Source organism: Calidris pugnax, unplaced genomic scaffold, assembly GCF_001431845.1.
Source record: "Calidris pugnax isolate Ruff unplaced genomic scaffold, ASM143184v1 scaffold111, whole genome shotgun sequence".
In the NCBI taxonomy this organism is placed as follows: Eukaryota; Metazoa; Chordata; class Aves; order Charadriiformes; family Scolopacidae; genus Calidris; species Calidris pugnax.
The window spans coordinates 1,788,879-1,810,796 of NW_015090872.1; the positions used below are offsets into that span (position 1 = coordinate 1,788,879).

At 37.4% G+C, this 21,918-nt stretch overlaps 1 protein-coding gene across 1 annotated transcript in view; it reads right to left on the minus strand.

Moving 5' to 3' along the window:
* RSRC1 (arginine/serine-rich coiled-coil 1) overlaps positions 1-21,918 on the minus strand; it is a 187,837-nt gene that overhangs the window by 58,756 nt on the left and 107,163 nt on the right. Inside the window, exon 6 of the mRNA XM_014945888.1 lies at positions 14,497-14,548. Coding sequence (XP_014801374.1) covers positions 14,497-14,548 — 52 coding nt within the window. The remainder of the gene's footprint in view (positions 1-14,496; positions 14,549-21,918) is intronic.

A 21,918-nucleotide genomic window follows, 5' to 3' on the forward strand; every position in this document is an offset into this window, starting at 1 on the left:
TATTAAAAACCTTGATAACATAAGCAAATATAGACATCGCTGCCTTCCCCTTCTGCTTCGATGTTGTATAAATGCATAACAACATAACTGACACTTTATTTATCTCCACTGACTACAGCTAATGACCCTCAGCCTGAATGGAGCTCTGCGATCAGCTGCTCAGCTCATACGAGACCAGGGTTTCAAATACTTGTTCTTTTACAATGCAGAAGTGGATAACCCTTATTTCTAACAGAAATCCATGAAAGAATCTTCCCTTCATGTTTTCTTGCCTTGAGTTGATAGCAATGGAATCACAACTGCTCAAAGAGGCTCACCATTATAAAATCATTAACATTTTTCAGAGAAGACTCTCAAGGGCTTAAAATCAACAGCATAAAGTGCTGAAAACCTTTAAGACTATTCTCTGATTAAATTGTTTCACTGGGTATTTTAACAACATAAGGGGATACATGATGGCTTAAAAAAAAGCCTGCCCAGAAATCTTAAATAATAAATTACACTGTAGCCATAGAGAAGAGCAATAGAAAGGGAATTAAAGGCAGGATCTGACATAAAAGCGTACATCTTGATTATTCACATTATCTGTGTTTTGAAATACTTTTTTTCCCTTGCTAGAGTAATCAATACAAGTGATATGGCAAAGGACACAAATTTTCATTACTCTTGCCTTTTATTAAAGACACCATTTTGCCCTTTCCCATGTATCACAGTGCAATTCTTCAATAAGCTTGTGGCAACATGGCTGAAACCATTGGCTGCAAATTTAATTCAGTACAAACTTTCCTTGCTTTTGCATATTGATTCGCATTTGGAAGAGCATTAAATGAAAGCCTAGCTTTTCACTTTAAAAAAAGGAGGCGGCTAGAGAAATACATCTGTATTTCTGTGTGTATATACATACATATATATGGTTTATATCTGCCAATACACTGTTCAAGTAAATAATAAACACTGCCTCTACCTTTTTGTGATTTAACTGCTCTTAAAAAGCATCCAGGGCAATGTTTTAACTCACATCTCCATCTCTTTCTCCCTTTCACACGCTTTGGTTTTGGATCAAAAGAAGATTGCTGGTGCTTGTTCAGGTCTCCTTACACAGCTAAACACCAGACAAGGAATTAGGAGTTTTACATGCTACAGGCAAATATAGCTCTAGGCAGTTAATGTAAGTTTATTCATCACATATTTGGGAGATTTTTTTTGAATAAACTCTCTGAATGCACTCTTCAATTATTATTATGTGAAGCTCTCAGAGTAGACCATGCGAGGCTTCTAGCTAGCAGCTACTTTTTTCAAAGGGAAAATACTCATTTGTCTTTAGATAAAATTATTAATACATATAATATGTTACTTGAAGTAGCTGAGAGACTGGAGCTATATTGCCTTTAAAACTATTCTTCTGAATGAGCTAAGCAGGATGCTGTTAGAGGGTAAAAATGCATTTCATTACCATGACGGCAATATCCCACCACAGACAGAACACAGCAACCCTCCCACCCTTTTCTAAGTTTATTCTGGTTCTAATTCCTATTAACAGTTTGGTATGATTAGGCATGTTACTGCTAATTCGGCATGTATGGAAGCAACTCCATTCCTCTATAGAAAAATATAATATAATCTCTTCTGTGAACAAAAGTTTTATGCCCATTCTTTTCTCTTCTCCACACCCCTGATGCTTTTTTGTATTTTTTTTTCCAAGTACATTTGCATGCTTGTCCATTTAAAATTAAAACCACAAATAAGTTCTAATATCTACAGGCAGCAGCATCCAATGAACACAAGTAGTATTAGCTGTGAACTGTGAAGATCACAGAGCATGACTTCTACCCTGCCTCTCAAAAAGGAAGGAATACAGAACGGTGGCCTAGAAACAAAGAAGTGAAACATCAGATGAAGTTCCTGGTTGTATTGCAAATACCCAAATGATCCAGAAAGAGCATTACCATTTAAAACAGACATACAACATGTACGCTTTTTACATCTCAGTAAAAAATAAATTGTCCTGGTGAGAACAGAAAACCATTTTTTCTCCAAAGACTGCGTTTTCATAATGTCACATTTTAAAAAAATGACAGTTTCTCAAAATACTGAGAAAGTGCAGACTGTTGAAAAGATCAGTTCTCCAAGAAATGAAGGTAATACTTGATTTACCTTCTTACAGAGCCCATGTGAATTACATTTTAAAGAGCAAATTTAGAAAAAAATTGTTATAGCTATCTAAAACTGAAAAGCACTCTTACAAGATTAGTATTTATAGTATTTTAAAAGATAAAGCCATCTAATTATTACAGAAGTCTGCCTACAGCAGTCTTGTAGGCAGAAAATATTGTTATATAAAATCCTGCCGAAATAACCGACCTAACCAAACACCCACCCATTATTAAAAATACAGATATTAAAATTTCATAAAACAAGTATGAGCAAAAAAAAAGAAAAACAATAATTCCTATTTTTATAGGAATTCTTACTGGTAGTCTCGTAAGTATGAGCATTTCGCTGAAGTCACAGCAAAGTCCCTATTAAACGATAGGCGGTCATCCTTATAAAAAACCTAAGACAACTGCACCACTGGGGGAAAAAAAAAAGTCTTTGCAAAATATACACCACTATATTTTAAGATTTATTCAGTCAACACCTCATAATCATCTCTAAATCTAATGGGACACAAATGCATTTCATCACAGATGAAAATCTTCAGCGACTGCTAAAATGAAAATCAAAAAATTATTACAATCTAGTAGTTTGGCTTGCAGCATGCATTAATCAGAAATCATAATAAATCCACATGCTTCTTCAGACAGCACATTAGTCAAACAGTTTTGTATGATAATGACATTGACTAATGGGCTCAGAGTTAGAAGGGTCAATCATAAACTCATCAAATGCTTCATTTAATTTCTTAATTTGGACAAACACAATTTGTTTATGGGAAAGATATCAGGTGTTCTTGAATGAATAATGGCTATGAAACCAAACTCCATTAATCAGCTCTTGATTACAAATGACTCAGAGATTGTTTGTTCTAATTTCATTCATTTGGGTCAACAAAGAAAACACGAGCAAACGAAACCACTTGGAGAAAATGGCACACTTAGTTCTCCATATTTAATAAAGTTGTAATAAATATTCTTTCAATAACTGTAAAACAAGAATTTTATTACTCTCATTAAATACTGTTCTTGGTTCAAGTGAAAAGATTAATATATATGATTTACAAGAAGACCATGTAAGCGTGAAACAAGATCTTTGGGTGCTGGATGACTGTACTGAATTCAGAGCAATTGCTTGTATCTCAGGTTTTCCTGAAAAGATGAATGTGAAAAGCCCAAAAGTGGCAGGTTTTGATTTTCACTTGCTGTGAAATATTTCATGAAAACGGTGCAAATTAACATATTCAACAAGTAGGCAAGTGAGTTCAGCTGAACTGACAGGGAACTAAGAGGAAAAAAGGCCCATGGACCCGTCTATACCAGGATTCACAAATTACAGCTGTCTTTTCCAGGCTTTAAGACTTTTAAACCCAGCCTGTATTTCTGCAGGCCATTAGTGTTCAGGAATGCTTCTGCACTTTGTTACTGAACAGAAGAACAAAAAAAGTTTTTCAAAGTTTGTTTGCAAGAACTGGGGCTGTATTCAGGAGGAGCCGTCACCAACATCGTTAAGGACACCATGTTCGGTTTGAACCGCCTGCTGCCCACCAGCTTCACCCACACACGCAATGATGGGATCTCCCCCACACGTAACGATGGGATCTCACCTTGCTGCTCCTGCTGAACCCCGGGACAACCCACCGAGCTTCTCCACCGCCTTGTGGTCCCAGGCTCTCGCACAACCGCTCCCCCAGCTCAGGGCGGCCCCTGGATCCTTAGGGCTGCACTGGTATCCCAGTTTGAACCACAGCGTGCAGACCCTGGCAAGCACACAAACTTTCCAGCACCACTCCCACCTGTACCTTGCAGCACTGAGGAGAAGTAGAAGAGGAGGATTTCCCCCCATGACCTCCAACAGCTGCAAGACCACCTCTCAGTGGAGACGCCTTCAGGTTCCTCTGCTTCGTGCAAACCAAACAAGTTGTCTAAAGCCTCTAAGAGGCACCCAGGAGGTTTAACTGGCAGGCAGCAGGCACTGGTGATACTTAAAGCTGCTTAAAGCAAGACGTAGAGGCATTTTGTACCAATTGGGATTTTGAGACAGAATGGGCTGCATTGTGCAGCATCGATATTAACTCCATCAATAGCCGGCTCTCAAACTTAGAGTATTTTGCGCAGTAGCACCAACAAACAGAAATATTCAACTTTGAATAGAAGCCTGCCTTTTCCTATGAGTATATACCTAAATAAGATAATGATTATTAATTCTATATCTACAGTTCAGGTACCTTTGCTTCACACGCAGCAATGTGTACTTCTAGACAACCCTGAAGTTCTACATCCAGTTAAAAAATAACAGCAGATAGGGCTGTAATTACTAATTACAACTTCTAATCTCAGTCTGGACCTAAGGAGGAAAAGAGGATGGCATGGTCACACATGGGACCAAGTTCTGGGACAAAGGCATATCCCTGCTCCATCACAGACTGCCTGTGACTATTGGCAAGTCACTGAAACTCCCTGAAACAGTTGCCCTACCTCAAAAGGGCACTGTGACCTAAAATCCATTGATAGATAGCGAGCATTTACCTATTAAATTACAGGTGCCTTGGAAAAGCCGACCAGCTGGAGGGAGCAAGGCCTCCTATAATTACCTTCACACTCAAAAACTTGCAGGAGGCACCATCATGACAGTGAAAAGGAACAAGGACATTTTATTTCTTTTCCACTTACTTCTCCCTTCAGCAAGCTGAGGGAGGGATTCTGGCACACTTCACGTCTGGAAACGAGACGGAGAGGCCTGAAACATTTAAACACGTGATTCATGCCCACCAGGTCAAGCCAGTGCTGCTGAGCAGATCGGGCACTTTACAGCCCTTTTCTGGGCATCCATGCTATAAAATCCAGCCAAACGCTCTCCAGTTTCGCTTGTAGAAAATCTAAACTGAAGGGTGATAAACATTCAAGGATTTACAAAGTATATACCATCACAAGAGATCTTAGGGGCACGCATCCTGGTTAATGCCTTAATGACCACAGACCAAAGCAGGCACCTATACAGAGAAGACGGTGCAACAGATGAGGTAAAAATATAAGAAATAAATATTTTGCTACCAATATTAAGACGTAACATTTCCCAAAAGGCACGCTTAAACAGAAACTAGCCACACAGCCACATATGGTTTCTGCAGCCAAAACAGCGTATAATTAAATTACTGGGCAAAGTTGCTAAATATGAATTGATATAAAACTTAAGGTAACTGAAAAATTGTCTTTGACTTAAGATCAATAGCAGGACTGAAAGATTCATCTGCACATAATTAGCACACATATTTGCATCAAAATCATGTATACCATATGCTACAATATTACTGAAAACCCATTAGTTATAATGTAAGCCTGAGATACTTTTGTTTCTCGGTAGCAGAAAAAACAGGTCTCAGATAAAAATCTAACAAAAAATAAAAATTATAAAAGCTTCAGAATTATTTCTAAAGGCAATAAGTGTTCATTAACTAATAAAGTTACTGTAAAGTCTGCTTATAGGCTCTTTTTACATTATAGCATTTCTACATTAGCAACTACTCATTGGCTTCTTAAACAAAAAAAAAAAATACACATTCTACGCTCAATAGTTCAAAGCATTTTTTTAACCTCTTGTAAGAGCCTCAAAGAGGTTCATGAAGCGAATGGCATTTAGATACCAATACAATGGTATTACAAATTGCAAAAATAGATTATTTTGTTTCAAAGATATTTCATTCTGTACCTAAACTTGTTTAATTAAAATTATACATTTTTTCAGCAAACATGAAAATGAAGTTGAATTAATTATTGAAGTAATTATTGATTAATCAAACGTTTACTTTGCTCACGAATGACACAAAACAGCTGCACTTCAAAATCACATACTCTGTATGGACAAGACCATTAATATGTTAAAAAAGTAATTACTTGCAGTAATGACTCTTTTTTATATACTTCTCGTTCTGCATGCAGAAAGTATTGGGTTTTTTTAGCACTCTAATGAGATCATGTAGCTTTGCCAAATTTTTGGAGCAAGTAATGTATTAAGAAATGGATGTAACGTCCAGCTGTATAGCCACTTGTGCATGGCTATGAAGCTCATTGGCGTAGACCACCCAGGTGAGTTCAAATACTTTCTGCATCTTTCCGAAATTCAGTCTTAAAATATCTGCAATTCTCACAAAACACACAATATAAAAATGAGCTACCAGAAATTTATTCCAAGATACATTTTCTTGATTTTTTAAACCATTTCATTCTTATATCGCTCAAACTTTGTTCAAAAGTGTTCTTTCTGCTGATGTCAACTAAATGGTTTCTGACACAGAAATCTGCTGAGTAGGAATCAACAGTTGACCTAGAAACTGGGTTCACTAACTCCATAATTAGGTGAGTTTCCTAAATTTGCTAGTTTGCAAGAATGGGATAAAATCTTCCATCTTCAAATATGTCCCTACAGCAGAAGGTTCATATACTATGAAAACTTTTGAGTCTGTGAACGGGAAATTCAGGTATATAAACATATTAATGAGCACAAAAAATTCTTGGGAAAAGATGCAGAATTTTTTGATTCATTTTAGTGGATGAAATTGCAGTTTTATTTCTAGCGATCCTTTAAAAGTAAGAGAATAAAAAGATATTCAGAAGACTTTGGATTGCCTTGAGCACCTGATGTCCTCTCTTTAAAATCTGGATGCAACAGAAATCAAGGTTCTTGTCTGCCTTAACAGACTGGATTTAAGATGCTAATAGACACTTCCAAGCAATAATTTGTGACTATAACAAGAAAATAGTAACATTTTTTTTGTTGAACAATATCCAAAGGAATTCCATGTTATCAGCTATTTTTAGGAACTTAGAACAACAACAAAAAAAAAACAACAAAAAAAAAAAGAAAAAAAGAAAAAATTCACTGTAGATCAAACTATAAAAACACATATTCACTGTAGAAGAATATGGTACCCTACGAGCTTCCTGTGTTAAGTTCTTCCTTAAGTTTCTGATTGATATCCTGGTAGAAAAGTACTTCTGAAGGACTTCAGTTTCACTTTGGGGGTTCAGGGAGCAACACAAAAGAAGCAAAAGATGTAATGAAATCCACAGATGGGGTTTCTTCCATTCATCTCAAATAATGAACTGGGAGAAGTAGGGGGCGCATTCAGAGCACCTACCAAAGCCTCTACCAGTTGGCCGTAAGTGCTCAGCAAGACAGACAAAACAAGACATTAGGCTGATGAACATAATTCAGATTTGGTACTTAGGGTACCAATAAACACCATCTTCAGTCTCTCTTTCAGAGCAGTGGGAGAAAACATCACCCAGGTCAGACACAGTTGGATAAAAGCAATACCCTGTTGGTAGTCACTCAAGAGTAGTCATAAGAGTAGCAGTCCAAGAAACTTGATCATTATCTCTTTGTATCCTAATTGGTATGCATGAAAGGACCACCACGTATGTGTGTATGTCAATTAGAAAGGCTGCAAAGGGGAGAATCCTTGTTGCATTAGGCCTTTGCAATTCACAAATGCAAGACACTATTATTTCTTGCATTTATTTATTTCCTATATTAATCAATGACGAATAACCTCTCTGGTTAGTAGAAACCACGTTTAACCAAACTGTTAGTCACTGCTGCCAGCCTAAATCTTGAGCAGTGCCAAACACTACGTCTGTGCATGTGGTTGGCCATCCATGTACCAGTCAACTCTTAATGCTAACATGCAAATAAATAAAAAAATTATTTTCATATTTGAAAAAAAACAACCCACCACAAACTGTCATCAAGGGTGTATTGTGGTAACAATGCCTTGTGTAGATTTTCAAACAATTTTTTTATCTGTCCTTCACCCACCTTTTTCTTTGTTTCCCTCTCAAGTTCTCAGTCTCATGCTCTTGTCTCAGGGACAACTTTGCAAGGTGAGCTTCAGGAAGTCCAAATTAAAACTTCCTTTAGTCCACTTTTACTTTGTTTTTAATGTTTTAATAGCTTATTCTGAGTAAAAGAGCATGATACAAATTTAATCTTCAATAATTACTACATGCTGTTTTGTTACCTGCAGCATAACAAAACCCAAGGACCTGATCCTGTGCCTGAAAGCCCTCTTGTAGGGCTTGCTGGAATGCAACAGAAGTGATCAAGTTGCATCTGATGGGGTGGGAACAAGCTATTTCAAAGATATGGGGATTTGATGCAGCTCTTCCCATCCCCTGTCCGGGTCCCTGGGTTTGTGCTGGAGTCCCAGGAGGGCAGGAGGATGTCCTGCAGCATTGCCACCAGCCCCTGGGAGCTGCTGCAGCAGGAGGGATGCTCAGCCATCATGCTCTCCTCTGCTCACTCACACGTACCCAGGTGTAGCTTGCTTGGAGGTGGCTTCATTAGAACAGATTCCTACCCATTAAAATTCTCCTTAGCTTGGGGTTCAAGAAATGCTGCACAAAACCCTTGTATAAACATTTTTAGTGCCTACCTCTGTGTTTGTCATACAGAGAAATGGTAGTTCAATAAGACATCTTTGCTCATCGCATGGAGATTTTTTTTATATAAATAGAAGTAAAATTCATTTATCCAAAGTGTGAATAGACACTACTCAAAACAACTGTTTGAAATTGACAGAAATAAGATTTTTATATTAAAGCAAACTGAGCATATCCATAGTAACTATATTAATCTCTTTGTCAATATTCAGCAACTTTTAAGCTTGTAATAAGTTCAAATTCTCACAATTTCTGGGGAAAGTATTATTTTAAAAGCTATTTTTAAATTTTCATTAAACAGGTGAAATAGTTAATGTATTATTTCAGCCTTTGTGCATGTACATGAACACATGTTATCCATCCTTCTAAAATTGTTTCAAAATTGTTTCAAACTAGGGCCATTGAGTTTCCAGTGGAAAGTACATAAATAACAAAATCAAAAGTAAGAAAGCCATAATAAAAATGAGAAATTAATCAACACTTTATAAATTTGGCATTTAAAAATAAGCACCAACAAAAGGAAATTTTTCATACTTGTTGCCACCTGCCTGCCTTACGACTTTGCCTCATTAGAAAAGACCAAAATAGAGGCCATCCTACTTAACTAAACAGTTTTTATTAAACTAAAAGAAAAGCAAGAATCTATGAAGTAGCAAGTGATCCTATTAGTTCCACCAGACTAAAATCATACAGTCTACGTATGTGGTCCTTTCAGCCACATCTGTTATGAGCCATTTTGATACCACAAAGTAGAGAGTATCTGACTATTTATTTAGCAGGCACTGAGTGCAATTTGGGATTTTTCTCTGCAGTAAAATGTGTTGTAATGGGTAGATTTTTTAAAAAAATGCAGTAAGTATTGTAAAACACTTGCATTTTTACAGCAGCTAAGGCCAAAATACTTGTTATATTCAATTATTTTCTCTTTAAGGAATATGTAAAATGTAATAAAGATGCATGGTATAAAATTAAAGGGAGCAATCTGATAGTATAATTCAAAGATAATGAGTTAAATATCCAATATCCAGAATTGCTGTCAAACAGATCTGATAAATGTTAAATGCTTATGATTTGTATTCATCAATTTTTACCGCATATTGCTAATGTCATGTTAGTGTCTCAGTTCTGAAGTTTCCTTTAAATAAACTCTGTTGAGTATTCTTTGCACAAAAATGTCCTATTCTTGAATGTTCTTTCAGTGATAGATTAAAATGCAGATTCCAAAAATAGATCAGTCACTTATTTCAACTCTAGACCTTTGAAAATCCAGATCAATTGCCTTTTGTCATCGTCTTTATATGGAGAGTAAGAAATTTCAGCTTATCACCATAGAAAAAACTTTTAGACTACTTTGGTGAAGGCAGCCAGATTGCTAGTTCGAAATGCCCACGTTCTATTTCTTATCAAGAGATTTACATTTTGGAATATTCATCCACATTTTAATCTTTATGAGAAAGCACGGATGCCATACAGCAATTTACAGCACACATTAACCACCTTTAAAGTGTTGAGATTTTCTGTCAAGTTTATGGGTTTTACCAAGGTGGGATTCCACGCAGGGCAAACTTTTTCCTTAAAATCAGTGATAAGAGCGAGAAAACGTTTAAGACAAAATCCCAGCTCAAATCTTCTGCGCTTCTCCGTCTCTCGGTAATGAAGTCTGGGAAAGAAATCACAGACACCCAAGTGGTTTGGCAACTGTAAGTGACAGAAGCTCAGCTAAATCCTCTGTTTACACTGGGGATTAGCCGGGAAGATTGTGCGCCGGGAACTGAGCTGGCGATGGTCAAGGGAACCTGCTCCCTCTCCGCCCGTGGGGCAGCGGCACAAAGCCCCGGCCTGGTAGGAAGTGACCCATAAACGTATCCCGACGAAGGATTTACACAAAGCCAGCCTGCCTCACAGAAACTCCATATGACCATTAACTGGCCTGCAAGGCCTGCCAGGAGGCCTAATTACAGGTCTACAGAGCCCAATAACAAAAGCTGAAGAGCTTTAGCCAAGGGATGATCTGCTTTATACTGACTTGAGAGAGTCCATATAGAGTGACAAAAAGAAAGAGGTTTAGCTTTAAAACTCTCCCAAGAGACAAAGCATTGTAGCTAAGTCTGGAAGGCCCACATGCAACATACTTCAGATAGGCTTAAACATACCACCCTCTCAAAATTAACATTCAACTATTGCCTGCTTAACATCTGCTCAGACGTGGCAAGTTGCTGCGATATTGTTAGAGGATGCTAAAAAGGCTTTCTTATATAGCAATATTAAGAAGGGTAAGTAAATAGAGCCGCGGAAATATAAATTTATAGCTGAGACCAACAATTTCTACTAAATGACAGCTTTTATAAATCAAAAATCAGTTGCCTTAAAAATTAAAGCGGAGTGCTACAGTATCTTCAAGTATTGCCCTGCTTAATAAGAATGAAGATACTGACATTAATCTACACCAAAAAAGAAAAAAAATAATTTAACAAAGTGCATAGCAACATCAATTTGAATGAAGGGCTTGGAGACAAAATGTCTTGACAGCACTATATTACCTGAATATAAAGATGGCCATCTTCCCCTCCTCCCCTCAGAAATAGGGTGAATATTTCGCATTTACCAGCTCTCCCACAAGAAACCAGAAGTCACAATTCCCAAAATGCACCAGCGAAAAAAATAGATATCCAATTAAAGAGTCTGGCTTACTACTTGATATCTATGATTCTGTGATTTTTTGGCTTTCAGAGAAATCAGTTGTTGTTTCCTAAATTAATATCTAAGTGAGATTCTAACAGCAGATTTTCCCAAGATACCAAACATCTACAATTCCTGATGAAGCTGAGCAGTTGGCCATTAGACCTACTTTCCCTAAAATCAAGCATCTCTGGTAATAAAAAAAGCAGTGAAGAGTGAAGGGAATACAATAGCATGTAATTTATTTTTTTAAACTATGGCCATTGTACTAGAGCAGGACTTGGAAAAGTTGACATGCTGAACACACTTTCAAATATTCCTTAAATCCATAACATTATGAGTGAATTCTAATATACCACTTTCTCTTGCTTAAAAAGCCGCAGGGATAAAGGTACGTAATTTCCATGTCAATAGGTTGATGTGAAGCAAAAAATTATACACACATTATCTTCAGAGTGAGAAGACAACTCTAACAAACTCCAGAAGAACAATAAAGCAAAACAAGGACTATCTAAACCTTTTTGTACCTAAATTCTTTTGGCAGTCACAGCCCTTATAGAGTGTCTCTTGCCTGTAGCTAATGCTGTTGTCAGCAGTACTTGGCACAAAAGCAGGGTGAGCTGTTTCACTAGCCCAAAGCACATGGACAGAGTGCAACCAGCACTTGGAGTGACATTTCCTATGCTTGGAGAAAGGTTGGCAATTACTGCTTTTAAAATTGAACAAAATATCTTCAGACATTCTGCTCTGATAATGCAATAGCCCAAATTCCTTCTCTTAATAAATATGGATGTATATTGTATACAAACATGTATTTGTTCCTGTGCCCAGCTTGAAGAAAGCACTTGAACTTAAGCCCTGACATCAAATCATTTTCCCTCAATTCTATATATGTTCCAGGTTCTGAGAGAATCACAGAATCATAGAATGGTCTGGGTTGGAAGCAAACTTAAAGACCATCTAGTTCCAACCCCCCTGCCATGGGCAGAGACACCTCCCACCAGAGCAGGTTGCTCAAAGCCCCATCCAGCCTGGCCTTGAACACCTTCAGGGATGCGACAGCCACAGCTTCTCTGGGCAACCTGGACCAGTGTCTCACCACCCTCACAGTCAAGAATTTCTTCCTAAAATCTAATCTAAATATCCCCACTTTTAGTTTAAAACCGTTGCCCCCCATCCCATCACTACAATCCCAATGAGTAAACACTCAAAAAAGATACTGAAACAACATTATTAACATTTCCAACACTCCTCTCACACCAGATTAATAAAGATTCAATTTAATTGACTGAATACAGGACTGGGGAAGAAGGTGGGGGGATCATCGCATAAATGCCTGAGATTACGGAGACTTAAAGCCAGGAAAGAACTTCTTTCTGTATTTTGGATGTTAAGAGAAATAAACAGATTAACTCACTTGAGTTATTTATGAACAGCTTGCAGCTTCAGTCCAAGTTTCAGACTTCAATTGTGAATATTTAAATTTAACAGTGTCATAGACCTTTTATATGTTTTTGGAAATTTTTGGGACTCAGGCCATGATGATATACAACCCACAGGTATCTTTTATACATTTCCCAGGTGTTAAATTAAAAAATGAGGTGTGATAGATGTGAGTAGTATACACAAATTGTGCTTTTTTAGGCCAGTGCTGTCACATCTATTTTATAATTATATGCTTCAAACTTTAACTTTATTAAAAGTTAAGGAGAACAATGAATGCATTTGAATCTATACAACACAAAAGGCTAGGTGCATTTTTTAAAAAAGTATAAGCAATGTGAGGAAATAGGCATTTCTTAAACCAGAAGGTTTCCACAAGGGGAAAAATTAAAAAAATGGAATTTCTTAGAAATTGCTGTTTATAAGTTAAAAAATACATATATGACAGATGAAAGCTGAACTAAAGACAAATATGTATTTATTACAATGCATATGAAATACTATGAAACCTTTCCTTTAGGCATGACCAACTGCCAAAGTTTTAATGGGAAAATTAAAATAAAATATAGAAATTAACTGGATTACAAACCTCAACACAGACTATCATTTTAGAGTATTAAACCATTATTTTAATAATCTGAAGACAAATACAAGTACCTACGGAACATCCAGTAATGTTATATAAAAGGATCATTAGTCATTTACAAATTTATTATCATTTCCACAGCCCTACTACAGTGTAAGGTTCTTGAGTCATGTTTTCCCAACCATAGCATAAGCACATCAAAACACAGGCAACCCCTGTAAGTAACCACTTGGAGCCTGGGTGAAGAGAGAAGCAACCCCTCTGCATCACGGCCAGCGAGAGGCTGGTACCCAGACACCCCACCCCAGTGCGAGGGCGCGCGACCACCACGAGGACAAGGAGCAGAATGGACCTCAGGCTCAGTCACACCACAGGTCAAATCCACAGCAACTTCCACGGTGGAAAAACCCAAGAACTGCATGTCGAGGCTGCGTAACTCAACACTATTAGATTAGTAAAAATAAACCAAAGAAATGTCTATTTGGAAACAACCACATCTCTGAGCTTTAATGTGGACTTAGATACAACACTTACCAAAAAATAGGCAGCATAAAAGGAATGATATTCTCATCTTTGGCACAACAGGACAACAATTTCTTTAAAGTATTAAACCTGGCATAAAGCCACTGGATTACTCCAATTTTTATTTAAATTAAAGGTTCCAAAATTAAAAGTATTTACCAAGATATGTCTCTTGCCTTCCTTTGTACTAGAGCTAGACTAAATAGGAATGTTTGTCTCTGCAGGGGACTAGTGTGTAGATCACTCTCTTGATCTGACCCTTTTGGAAAGCTTGCTACATATTTCCGCTACTATTTCAAATAAATAAATATATATAAACACACACATGCACTAGTTCAGTTCAGTGCTAAAAAATAAAGACACAAACCCAAATTTTTGGGACCGCAGAATAAAGTCTCAGTAGCAGCAGGGCAAACACATGAGTGCTGGTTTTCAACAACAAACAAAAATTACTTACTTTTATCTCCTTAAAGGGATTTACTAAGTCCCAATGATTATGCACACCAGTTTCATCTTAACCAGAAATTGAAGTGAGCTACGGAGAAAGGGACTTAGCATTCGCCAAACAGAAATGGGTAAAATTACTGCCTTGATAGGTCTCATTTTTTTGATATTAGAAAAGTTAAATACATTTTTGAGGAATATAATTTTACTTAAAATAGCAACACTTACCGGCTGCCTCGAGAACCAGCTGCAATCTAGCTTTGGCCTGTTCAGCAGGAGTCTGAAAAGAGAGGATTTATAAGCCTTCGTAACTGCACGTTCAACACCCAAGGTCACACGTTACCGACCACGGCGCTGCCACCACCAGCAGGGAGCTGTCACCCCTGCGAGTGCCACCCAAAGCAGCTTTCAGCAGACTGAAATAAGGACTATTGCATTTTGAGTTAGAAAATATCAAAAAATTTTCAGAATTGACAGAAAATACAATCCCAACAAGGTAGCACTATGACACCCTGACCAACCCGAGCACCCACAGCCCTGGCCAGGCTGAAGTCCACCTCGAGCTCCTTTCTCAGGCCTCCAACAGCAAACCCTCCTCAGCTACACAAAAATACATGGCTACACAAGCATGCTCAAAATCTGGTTTTAATATGATTAATATGGCGAGTCTTTCACACTTCTTCTGTTATCTGTTTTGATTTTTTCCTCTCCTTAAGGTATTTCTTCACATCTGTTGGGTTGAGGAACATATTGTTGGCTGTGTACCCACTATGCTAATTATTCCAAGTGATGTTTTACTGTGTCCAATGTGCTTGCCATCCCTCTAATTTTGAAGCCACTCAAACGTTTTCACAGTTAAATTTATACACAAACCACATTTGTCACGGAGTTCAGAAGTTGATTATTTCTGTAAGCATCTGAAAAGTTTGAGAGGCTTCTGCTCTGCACTAAAAACAAAACATGACGGAAATTTTTCGTGTCATTGTTCAGCTTTGAAAACTCTTCTAGGCAGATGTTGCTACTGGAACATTTTTTTCTGACAACCAGTCTAAGTTTGCACCCTTCCAGTTTCACCTCATTAGCCATACAAATATTAATCAGGGTAATCAGGCAAAGTTCTTCAACACGAATGTCCCAACTGATGATCCTCTGCAGGGTAAGAGAGTTAGCTTGTATTCTGTGTGATATCACAGGCTACACCACTATTGATACTGTATTACTATAAGATATAATCTGTATAAAGTGGCGTTGTATTTTGAAAAATGCACTGTCATAATTTGAGTGAGAGCTTGAAAGTTTCAAGTTTGGATATCTCCAATGCTGTGTGCCGAAGCACACACGTTCTTGTACTAATTAATGAGAAAACTATTTTCTGCTTTTTAGGGGTTTCTCTTTATTTATCCTTTGTTTTACATTATGTCTACACCTATTAAGAGAGGCTGATGGCAAAGAACAATTCAATTTCTACTACCAGTAATTACAGATTGCTTCTTTCATTAGCACGCAATATGAAAGATGTTATATGAATCCACAGATTAATTCCTGAAAAAGGAAATTTAAATTAACATCCAGATTTCAGTTGTATAGGGCTCTAATATTTTTTAGATTCAAAGTTTGCTAGCTGTTTGCATAAACCCAAGATTATTGGGGTTTTATTTATTTTTATAATTTATTATTAGAACTACCATACCAATGCTACCATTAGTGTTGACCACTAATCTTGGTGCCAGCAAGAAAAATCTTGAAATTTATTATAAAAACATCTTCAAACTTCTTCCTCTTGCAATGAACTAATTATTACAATATGTTTTGGCATATTGAATACGTCACTAGAGGAAAGAAAGGAGAGGAAGGAAAGGATCTGCTTTCCTTCCAGAACAAACTTGCCCAACTTACTAAGTTTCAGAAAAGCCATACTTAGGTTTGTGGTTTTTCCATTCCTATGACAACTTTAGATACAAAAGAAAAAAACCTCCAGGGTTACTTTATGGCAAAATATTGCAGTACAATTTAGCAGAGAAGGAGAAGTGTTTGGTGTAAAAATACTAGCAGTGCTCACATATTCACGTGAACAGTCTTTGTGCAACCCAACCCACCGGTCAGGTTCTGGCATCCAGTAACGCTTAGAGCAAGTAAATAGGTTTCCTATATTAGTTTTCTCCATTCTGCAACAAAGTGTTTGATTAAGTTAACTAATTCACCACCCTGTCTGGGCCACAGTGCATCTCCACAGCCCCAGCACCCTCCCAGGCTGCAACTCACTCCTCGGGCAGCCCAACGCCGGCAGCAGCACCAGCCAACACGTTTCTAAAGCAGCTTTCTTCTGTAAGTTTCAAGTGTGTTTCAAATGCTATGGGACTGGTTGTGTTAAGAGAGATCATTTTCTGTTCTTATCCAGTTATCCGGTTAGATGTCATCTTTTCAGCCGTGGAACAGTCTGGTTAGCGCTACAGACTGGAGAAAGAGACTGATATTATTTCACTGATGCTATTTCCATATTCAAAGCCTAAAGTGACAACATCTAGCACCATTACATCACCAACAATTCCTTGAAAGAGCAAATATTAAACGAGGCTGCAGATGGAGGAAAAGGGAAAGCAATGAGCAGCAGTACAAGTGACACCTCCCACCACTAAATGTGAAGTTGCGCCAATACTAACACAACTGCTCCCCCTGCTCTGAAATGCACCACGCAGCTCAAAATGCTTTTTCCCACTCCTCTCGTGTAGGTGAGATGTGTCTTGTTGGTATAAGGTAGGCTAGACTAAAATTATTCTTTTATGAAGCAATATCCCATTGGAAACTGCAAGGGCAGTTCCCCACTTCCCCCTTGCCCTGACGGCAGCCCTAGCACTGACTGATACCCAGGAGAAGTGGGTAGAGATGTCTTTCTGTTATCAATCAATATGCCCTAAACAATGAAGGGTTCTTAAAGAAAGGTTACCAGCTTGGCTCCAGAACACTTGTCCAACTGGTGGATGAGGCCAACGCTCTGAGAAAACGGACAGAGACGAATTCATCTGAAAATCACAATTAGACCCCCAAACAAGCCGTTAGCAATGTGTGAGAAAGACTGACTACTGGAGGTTAGTATTGATTTAGAAGACCATTAAATGACAAAATTCAGAAAGGCCCTCAGGAAACTTAAAAATGGTGAAATGATTGGTGTAGGAAACATTATCAGAGTGGTATCTAGCACAAGTTGCAAAATAAACCCTCGTGCTTCCCTTAAGGTATTAAGCATAACACAGAAGGAAAAGAATTCAAAACTGTGTAAAAAAAAAATATAATAATAGTACCAAGTATTTATAGTACCAACTGATGAAGCTGACAACTAACTCTAAAAGCAGGAAAGGAAATCCCTAACAGGCATATCACAACATAACAGGAGGCGTGTCAAACATCCCTAACGATGAATTTTACATACATCAAAAAAAAGTGTCTGGTATCAGACTGAAATTATGCTTCAGAAAATGATGGTATTCTACAGGATACCATAAACCAGAAATATCCATGTGATTAATAATTGCTATTAATATCTCACACAAAAATTTGATTATATGTATTCAATTTTTAATGCAAGATCTTTGAGGAAGATGGGGCACATCCTTCTTTATTTGCATTCCTACTGCATTACATCACTACTGCTTTCATAAATGGTATGTTTTTTATTAGAATGGCACTAAAACCAGTGTCTCATAACTTTAAATTCCGTGTTTATTGTGTAAAAAAACACACACAAGTTGCTTGTCAGTAGTAGCTGTGATGGAGGGAGTAAGTGATGGTTTTGATGGGCAGCTTCAATCATGCCATCAGTGTAATGTTCCACTTTCAAAATATTCAACTGCAAGTGGGATTCAGCTTTCAACTTTTATCAAAAAAATTAATAGGTTTGAAACAAACACTTAAATTTAGCATGTAGATGTCATTTTTAAAAATCTTCCTGCTACTTGTGATGCATGTTTTTGGCTGAGAAAACAATATTAAAGTAAAAATAAACTTGAGAAAATTAAGGAAAAATTTTGAGAACAATTAAGCTTAAAAAGAGAGTCCAAACTTCCATTTGACCTATTGACTGTGAGCATTAAGGACTGCACGTGGCTCTGGTCAGTATTGACAAACATTACATTAACACAAGTCAAGCAGTTAATGATGCTGAAGTATTTTGAGTAGTAATTGGAGTTGCAACGCTCTCTTAACTACGTTTTACGAATAGGAAACTTCCATATAAAATGTCACTGATGTTTATTGCTTCTGCTAAAACTGGACATATTCAATTCCTACTCATCACTGACACTGGTTGTGTATAATTTAACTACAGGACTTTTCTCTCTGATGACATCTCTATAAAAGCCTAACAAATCTTAGTGTGAGAGCGATCAATTTTTGTGGTGGCGGGTTTTTTTGTTTGTTTGTTTGTTTTTTACACAAAGGAATTACCTTTGCATTTAATACAGACAAAACCAGCAGTCCTCAAGCCCTCTCCATCTCTGCTCACAGGGAGTGACAGCCCCTAAGTGCCATGCTTCCCACAGCAAACACCACCAACGTTCCTCCGCCGTCTTAGACACACTTGCTGCCCAAAATTATAATTCCATGTTCTACTTGCAGAGAGGACATAGGGTATCAAATTTGTTTAACAAAAATAGTCAAGTTCATAATTTAAAAAGATTTTCCACTTACTGATAAAAACAATTTCCTACAGGCATTATAGGAACTATGAAGCTACAGATCTCCTATCTTTGCAAGCTAGTTTCTTTATGCCAGTTGAAATGTCTTAGTGTTACTTCTCCTCCTAAAGAAAAGATTTGTGTCCAGGTTTCTTCCTGAAGACAACTCATGGCCTCGTGGTCAAACGCCATTCTAAGAGTGGCACGACAGAGTTCCTGCTCATATTTTGGGGATAATATTAGCACAACCACACATTGCAATAAAAAATAAAATATGAATGGTAGGTTTGTAAAATACAGATTTCCTCAGAAAGACGCCATTTCCCAGATTCAAATTGCTTTTGATGCAAATGTATACAGTAAAATTCCAGTTTAAACAACAAAATCAAAACAATACCCAAAGGACTCAGCAAACAAACACTAATTAAGTAACCTTACATATGATTTTGAAAGCTTAAATCTGTCTGCTTGTTTTAGCTTCAGCCTATCATCAGTTTCCTGGGGACATTTATCTAGCCTCTCTCAATGCTTGATGAGCTCAAAAAAAAACCAAACGTAACAAGAAAAAAAAAAGAACAAAATATAAGTTTCCTAGTTGTCTGAAGAGACAGCTATCCAAAACTATGGGAAATACTTCCAAAGGGGGCCAGAAACCTAAAGCAAATGTCGTTTGCAACGAATTTGAGAAGAAGAAAAGTTGGCAAGTCTGGGAATATAAGAGAAATTCCCCAGCGTTATGGCAACCACAACTCTTCTAAAGGTTTGCCTTTCACTCAAAACCAGAGGAATTGTACAGAAGAAAAAATTAGTAATATGGAAACTAATCACCTCTTCCCACAATTCAGGAAATGCCTGGGAATGCAGTCCTCCTACCTGCAAATCCTAAATTGTTTCAGACTCCAGCTTGCAGGTGAGAGGCAGCCACACATAGGGATGGGGAAACAGCCAGAGGCAGGAGCGATGGTGGGACTGGCAGAGCAATGGAGAACCAGATGATCTTTAAGGTCCCTTACAACCCAAATCTCTCCACGATTCTGTGAGAGGGGACTTTGGGTTGGGATGTCTGGGGCTCAGTGGCCTGAAGTTATAGAAGCAGATGGAGTCCAGTGGAGCAGAGCCTAAGAGGGCGTTGTGGTTAGTTGGGATGGAGAGGAGAATTGTTTTGCAGGGATAAAGACAGCAGCCCTGGTATTACATGAATGAAGTTCCTACAGATAAAGGAGGGGCTCCGGTGAGAGCAAAAGGAAAAGCCATCACGCTAACATACTGCCTGAAAAAACAACCACATCTTATGAGTCTATTCAATCTCAAACACACTGATACAGTAGCTTAGAAAAACAAGCTGATGGTTTTGTTGAAGTGCCAAAAGCTTTTAATTAAAGTCCTGCATAAGTAATCAAGGCACAAAATAACCAAAGACCACTTCTCACAGGTATTAGCAATTTCTACTTATTCTGTATTACCATGCAGACTGGTTTTACAGCTTCAGTAGGCATCTGGGAAAGACACTGAATGATGACATTCCATCACATTTAGAGGGAAATACAGCATTTAGGGGTACAGGAGACTGAAAGGCTTAACCAAACCAAGTGATAACAGCAGCACGGAATGGGATAAAATATAATGCTGATAAATAGAGAGTAATGCACATTGGGGAGAACTTCTCATCTACCTTACTGCGGTCTCAAAGAATAGTATTAATTCAGGAAAAAAAACAGTTTAGCAGCATTATGGACAGCTAAAAGGAGACCTCAATATATATCAGTAATGAGAAAAGACAAGGAAGAAATGACATAAATTAAACAAAGGGGATAGATAGATAATTTCATTTTAATATATTCTGTAATTCAGTGGCCTGCCTTCACCTGAAATATTATACATCCCAATTCTAGTAAATCTATCTCAACAGGAAAAGAGCAACAAAGAACCCTAACCCCAGCTATCTTTTAAATGGAGTTTGATCAAATTATGGAAAAGATTATGTGACATGTTTGTTTAGCATAGGAATGGTTAGATTCCTTTTCAGTCATTTATTCCTCAGTAGGAGATAAAAAAAAAAAAGGGGGGAAATAATTATTAAAGAAACTGAAAATAAAAAACTTATTTGTATTAGAGAATGCCCCACGGGACCATACAATATAAAAACAAACAAACAACAAAGGCATCTTTCACAAGCCAGACAAAAAGAATGAATTTGAGGGTGGCAAATTCAAAATTGACAAAGGAACATTTTTTCACATTAAAAAAAATCCCAGAGAAGAATTCATAATATGAATTAATAACATAGGAACATAACAAGCATATCCAGCATTATTTGAATTAAACCCCTACGTTTTCAGACATAAAACAGATTAAATGATTGGATGCTAAATTCTTACTTCTGTGTAATTCGATGTTTCTTCTCTGTTACAATTAATCAGTAATATACTCAGATATAGGTTACAGAAGGACCAGCGTCCTGAGCTAATAGAGATCTACTTGTTGAGAAAAACCTGGATATTTGAGGAATCGTGGAAATGTATAAATTCCCTTACTTGGGAGAAGGTACTCAGTAAGAGATGGTATTGATTCTGTTTGCTACAAACAAGTAAGATTCCCTGCTTCCTCCCTGCCCAGAACTATCTTTCTATTACATACACAGGAGAAAAGAGAATTTTACTACTATCCAGCTGATACACTACTAGCTCTATAAAAGTGCTCAGCAGCTAAAAATGAAACACACAGAAATTATACTATATTGACAAAACCGTTTTACACTACTATTACTATGGAGGATGAAATAAAAAGAGAAAAAAAATGATCTGAGGAATTTGCAGGCTGTTTACAGTCTCCAAGAAGCACAGTAGAGAACTACAGATACTAATAAGCAGAAATGTATTTTATTGAAAAATCCCTGCTATTCTCTTACATTACATAAATAGCATGAACAGAAAACATTTTAAGCTCAAGGAACAGTTCATACTCCATTTCCTAAGAATTT